Below are 6716 nucleotides of genomic sequence, written 5' to 3'. Positions count from 1 at the left end.
GCAAACATATTTCTTCTTCTTAGGCTTAGGCATACTAGGCCCAGACAGTAGACCGTAGAGAGTATATAGATAGAGGACATGGCACGGTTCACGTAAAACTGTCATGAATACGGATATCCCTTTCTGTATCTGCTGTAAAAAAAAGGGCTTGAAAATGCGTAGTAGTCTTTAATTCAAAGGCATACATAGTAGTTACATCCCTTTGTAGATAAACCTATACCATGGAGTTATAAATAATTTATACTGTATAGGCCTACTGAACAACAACAATTTAAAAAAAGAACACTCTGTAAAATATCATTTCATTCAGTTTCACAAACGGTAGGCTATAGAGATGATATTGATTTACTCACAGAACTCATTGATCAAAATATCACAATACTAGATTCATAAGACCACTTAACCTTACCACCCTAATGACATATGGGCATTTTTCAATAAAAGTGTAATTTTTATGTGACAAAATAAATTTATAAAACCATTGAAATATGTTAAAAGTTTTAATACATTCAAACCTTTCAATATCAACGTTAACAAATTTCAAAAAATGCAATCTTAATGCAAACAATAAGTAACTAAAACATGAACAATTTATTTGTACACTAGAAATAAATTTCCACTACGAAACGAACATCTGAACTAAGATTATTAATATTTGAAATAATGTAATACTATATTTTCTGTTAATTTAGGATTGACTGAAACAAAAAGGATATCAAAACATTACATTACATTTGATGTGTAACTTTTTAAGAATACATTTTGGCTTTATATTCTAAAATCATACCAAATTTACAAAGTTGTATCATTTCAAATGCAAATGTTTCGTGATGAATTTTCAAAATAAGGTTTCCATTCTTTAAAGAGTGTTGACTAGAGGTAGTTGATTGATATGTAATTAGGCTCATTAACAAAAACGTGTTTATCAGATAAAATTTTACTTTTAGGTTGCGTTACGTAGTGGACCAGACAGTTTTTCGTGGTGGACTAAAACGTTCCGTAGTGGACAATTTAGAATAACTTGCTGTTTTGAATCGAAACTAAATATGTAACAAGAATTATCTCAACTCTATGAAAAGTAAAATATGGGATCTAAAACGTATTAAGTTCATATATCTGTAGTTGGTGTCCTTTAACGTGTCCTCTTCTGGAGTTAGTTGATGGTTTCTCTCCATTTGTTATCCTCTACTTTATAATGAGTTGTTCCTTCAATTGCCTTCGGCTGACTAATCAAACACAATATATCTTCAAACACATACCAGTTTTTGTCCAGCATTTTCTTTGGCCAAGAAAAGCAATTGGCATCTTTCGATCCGATTCTGTGCATACACTCAACATACAACATCTGTGATTCTCTATCAATATTTTCCACGTATCCTGGGTATGCACATCCTTGATATGCAACTAAAACATATGCACTAATATAATTGTCAATTGTTTCATCAGTATCAACACAGGTCGGTTTTGGAGTTTGAACATCACACTTTTCTTTCAGACTAAGTGAAGCAGTTCCAGAAGCTTTTGCCTGATTAACAGAAAACTTAAACTCAGACAAGTTATGGCCAGTACAAAAGTCATTTTCACATACACAGCTTGTCTCTCTGTGTTTCACCATTCCAGGATTCTCTGTTATCAGTTGATGTATCTTCATTGTCCCTGGAACTGTTTTAACTGATTTATCTTTTAACTTTTCTTCTATCTGTTTGATCATATTTTCATCGATTTGGTATAGCTGTACTTTTCACTTGCCTTTGAAACTTGTTCAATCAAAGTTGATGCGTTTATTATATCATGACCATGTCGAACTCTCATATCTGCAGAACGCTTCACTACAGCTCCAATTCCGTCGGGAATACCTTTTCCATGACCTGCAGCTTGAAAATTCCAATACGCTTTATCAAAACCAAGTTCATATATTTCTGTACAGAACAAATAGAAATTCAGCTTTTGTCGATACTGGGTTGTTGGTCCATCAATGTAGAAATGTAGGGTGTCTACTTCAGGAAAAAGCTCTCTGATCTTCTGTAATATTGGTCGAAGAAATGTCCATACAGTGATTGGGTCATGCTGCAGGATATCTGATACACCACAAAATGACTGTATTGCTTCCATGGAGCCTGTTATAAAGTATCCAGTGTGGAGCGATATCTGTGTCTTTGAAGCCCCGAAATGTTTACTTTGTATTTCACTTGAAAGTTTTCCCACAAAATTTTCTGCAAAGTCAATATGAATAAAGCATTCAGTTGATTTAAGAGTTTCTCTGACTTTCTTGTAATGGCGGAATTGGTTTTTGATATTGTAGGAATGTCTTCTATACTTCAGCCATAGTTCATCATGGACACGATCCAGTAAGAATCCTAAAAATGTTTCTGTTTCTTTCTTTGTCGTAACTGTTACATCTTTCATTTCTCCACTCTTCTGAAGTTTTCTTGTCTCTTTCTCTGTTACCCACTCACTATAAGTTACCACAAGGTTTTGATCAAAGGGCTTTGTTATAATTCGTTTCTCCTTACATGTTTCACACTTCCCATACATGCAGTCAATGTCTTGTGTGGAACAAACAACATCCTCCACTATGGCATCCATGCAAGTAGTGGTAATGACATCATTTTTATACAGTTCTTTGATCATGAATCCAAGATTTTCGCATGTTTTACACAAGCAGGTTTGTCTGTCTTGTTCTGTAGGATATTTGACCCAAAATGGTTTGAGTCTGTAAAATGTAGTGAAGCTGATGACTTGGTTACTCTCAGATTGGTATTTAGAATACAGATTTGCAAGTGTATCTTGCATCAATCGCTTCTGACGCTTTACTTTATTTCGAGTGACAGTTTGTCGGATGCCTGTTGTCATTCTTGAGTTGTCGTCACGTTCAAAGAAATCATGCACCTCCTTTTTAAGTTTGACAGATACAGTGCATCTTTTCTTGGGCTTTCCCTGTTTGCAACGCATGCCTAATTCCTTTCTTAAAAAGTCTTTAAGTTTGTATTTTGCTGTAACACTACCTATGACTGCTGCAGCAATCACTCTTTTCTGCTTTGACTCTTTATACTTTTCTCTCATTTGTTGTAAGATCGCATAATGATATGTTAGTGTCCTTCTTACATTATTATTATGTCCAAAATGTCTTAGCAATTTTCTTGTCTTACTTCGTGGAGAATTTACTTTATTTGTTGAACGCGCCAATCTCTTTTTTAGTCTCTCTATGGTTCTACTTGCATTTTCAAGTTTCTTCTCTAGTATTCGATTATCTCTATATACTTTAGCTTTCTCTCGGTTTCTCTTCTTATTAGATTGAATTTTTTGACGGGAACATGAAGGAAACACGAATTGTGCATCAGGCGGGCCATCACCAACAGGCGAGATAGGTGGTGTTAACTGTTGCTCAACATCTTTTAATTTTTGTCTTTGAGTTCTTTTGTATCCTCTCCATTTTTTTCTTTGTTGTCTCTGTGCCCTTTCTGTTTTCTCATTAATAAGTTTAACTGTCCCATCCACTTTGTTATCATGGTATCGCTTTCTCTCTTTCTTTTTGTGTTCGTTATATCTTACAGGATCAGCTTTTAACTTGTCTCTGAATCTTCGTAATCTTTCTGCGTTTGTTAGCGGCATGGCTATGTTATCGCACCTGAAAAGACATAAACATACTACTTTTACGAAATAATTTTTTTAGTGTCATATACGATCTTAATTTTGAAAGGAAATACATATCAAATTACATATATTATGTATAATAGTAACATTTCTGCAATAAATTCCACTACGAAACAATTTGTCAACAACGAAATCACAACTATCGTTTCGCAGTTGACTATTTCGTTGTGGACATATTTGCAGAAAAGGGCGGGAAATTCAGCCACTATCACAACTTACAGAATTTTTTCATATGCTTTGATGAAAGCAACCAATTAGGTTTCAAATCAGAAAATTCTGTGAAATTTTAGCAAGTGCATGTATGTCAGAATCACTGTTACCAAGTGGACAAGTACAAAAATATTTGGTATCTTAACTTACCAAATTTCGAAATTCTTCTTCAAAGGTTTATGCTCACTTCCAAGATGCTACCATTTTGTTACAAGGATGTAGTGTAAGTAGCAAGACACTTCCTAGGAAACAAGGGATGTAACTCACCTTGACTGCCAGCAAAAAAAGAAAATCGTTTCGTAGTTGACAAATTTTTAGGGACAACTACAAAATGCTATTTTACATGAATTATTATATATAAACTGATCAACTAGTTTATGGAAATTAATCTTGAGTATGTTGTTATGATTAGAAATTATATATTGTTTACTTTGGAATCCAAAATTTTATCAAATTCAAAGTCTGTTTTACCTTTACTTGTATTAGGGACATGCAAAATATGGCAATTCCGACCATTCAAACTTAATTTTGTTCAATGATAACGATGGACAGCTTTTGCTTCCTACTTTATTTTGTACATTGACACATAATATACTTCTCCCACTAAAATTGACTTGTTTATTTAAACATAAATTCACAAAATCTTTTCAGGACAAGAATTTTCGCTTTTATTGAAAAATGCCCATATATGGCAGTGTCTCAAGTAAAGACAACTCGTAATTTTCATGTGAATAGTTCTGGACTCACATGGATTTGAAGGCTCAAATTTCGACGGTGATCTGTGAACACGTTTACTGATTTGCTAAGCAAAAGAATTCCTGTTTCTGGGACTAAGGTTTGATTGGTCAAAAACATGGCGCAACTATCCCTTTAAATGTATATTGATGTTGATGAAAGAAATAAAAGTAGCTTATCTTAATCTATCATCATATATTTCGGTTGTTAAATACATGAAAGGAAACTACAGGGGTAAAATCCATAAGGTTGAAATTGTAAATTGTAAAATTCCACATTGGTGGAAATTGAGATTAAAATAGATAAATTTTCTATAGCACAGTCTAGTAGAGCATCAATTGTTCTTTGTAACATGGCGTCATTTGCTTATGTTACGTTAAAAGAATGATGTCTCTTGGTTCTAATCTTGATCGCCGTGTGAAAGCCCGATGGCCTTGGATGAATAAGGCTTGATGAGCATTACTGAATGACAGAACCAAAGTTAGTTTGTTTGTATTGTAATAATTGTTATTTGTAGAATTAAATAAACATCCTGTAGAAGGTTTCTCTGCTGGTCTGATTGATGATGATGATTTATATAAATGGGAGGTTGTAATTTTAGGACCTGGTGACACAATTTAGTAAGTAGTTTCTTCTGCCTCTTGTAGATAGTCCAAATCCCAGCATTGGTTGAGGTATCTTCAGATTTTTCAACCCAGTTTCCCCCTAACAGTGATGCGCGCCAGAGGGGCTGACCTAAAAAAAAACATCTAGTTGTTTGGATAAGACATTAAATTGAGTCTCTTAGTGCTACAGGCTGTGCTGTAGATAAAGAAAGTTGGGTAAACTGCCTCAGTGTTGTTGATGGGTCATATGATCCTGCCTTGTTGATGATGCCTGACGAAACAATATTACATTTTGATAATTTCAGTGAAGGAGGAGTGTTTAAAGCTGAATTAACTTTCCCTAAAGAATATCCACACAGACCTCCAAAAATGAAATTTGTCACAGAAATGTTTCACCCAAATAGTGAGTAGATTAATTATGAATTGGCCCTGAAATGGAAATGTGTGTATATCAATGTTATTGTATGTATATTTCAATTGGCCCTGATGGAAATGTGTGTATATCAATGTTATTGTATGTATATTTCAATTGGCCCTGATGGAAATGTGTGTATATCAATGTTATTGTATGTATATTTCAATTGGCCCTGATGGAAATGTGTGTATATCAATGTTATAGTATGTATATTTCAATTGGCCCTGATAGAAGTGCTTGTATATCAATGTTATTTTATGTATATTTCTGTTGTCCCTGATGAAAGTGTGTGTATATCAATGTTATTGTATGTATATTTCAGTTGGCCCTGATGGAAGTGTGTGTATATCAATATTACATGAACCAGGAGATGATAAATATGGTTATGAGAAAGCTTCCGAGCGTTGGCTACCAGTTCATACAGTAGAGACGATATTACTCAGTGTTATTTCTATGTTAGCTGATCCTAATGATGAATCCCCAGCTAATGTTGATGCAGCAGTATGTATTAGCTTTTCTCTCTATCTAGATAAAGTTGTAATCTAAGATAAAATAAGTTTAAACATAATAGTGCAATAAACCTGCCACAAGGAGCTTTGATGGCAAAATGATATCAGATTTCTTTCAAGACAAAATTTTACTAAAAACAAGTTATGTGAAATTAAGCTGCCATAAGGAGCAAAGGTAGCAAAATCATATCGTATTCATTTCGTACCAAACTTTCGTTCCGTTTATTTAGCTTTTATTTTAGTATAGCCACTTCAGTTAGGGTCTAACGACAGCCCTCTTAAATGTTCCTTTTGACCTAACTTGGTAACGTCTGCTTTAACAAATCAAATTTCTTATCTCTCCAGCGCTGTGACAGTGTTTATCAAGACCCTACCTGAAGTGGCTACATTATAAATAAAAGCTATTAAAAAAAAAACAGAACGAAAGTTTCGTTTAATTTTAATTCGGCTGAGTGAATAGGGGTCGACATGGAAAGATGTAGTCATTCAGAAAATCGTGTGGATGTATCTATATCTGAATTAGAAAAATACTAGGATTCCTGAATAGAGTTTCGTCGTTGTAAACTGTGTGTCAATTCATTTTAGTTT

At 33.9% G+C, this 6716-nt stretch overlaps 2 protein-coding genes across 2 annotated transcripts; one reads left to right on the top strand and one right to left on the bottom strand.

The window, feature by feature from the left end:
- Positions 1-648: 648 nt before the first annotated feature.
- On the bottom strand, positions 649-3612 carry LOTGIDRAFT_176031 (hypothetical protein; the record flags this gene model as incomplete). The annotated part of the gene is made up of 2 exons (XM_009064933.1): positions 649-698; positions 1746-3612. 2 exons carry the CDS (start codon positions 3610-3612, stop codon positions 649-651), a joined length of 1917 nt encoding a protein of 638 aa, XP_009063181.1.
- Positions 3613-4542: 930 nt separating this feature from the next.
- LOTGIDRAFT_176030 (hypothetical protein) lies at positions 4543-6165 on the top strand (the record flags this gene model as incomplete). Its single annotated transcript, XM_009064932.1, has 4 exons — positions 4543-4567; positions 5117-5219; positions 5510-5607; positions 5942-6165. The coding sequence occupies 4 exons, from the start codon at positions 4543-4545 to the stop codon at positions 6163-6165; spliced, it is 450 nt and encodes a 149-aa protein (XP_009063180.1).
- Positions 6166-6716: the final 551 nt, after the last annotated feature.

The sequence above is a fragment of the Lottia gigantea genome (assembly GCF_000327385.1).
Source record: "Lottia gigantea unplaced genomic scaffold LOTGIsca_660, whole genome shotgun sequence".
In the NCBI taxonomy this organism is placed as follows: Eukaryota; Metazoa; Mollusca; class Gastropoda; family Lottiidae; genus Lottia; species Lottia gigantea.
This window is presented reverse-complemented; position numbering and strand designations above follow the sequence as displayed.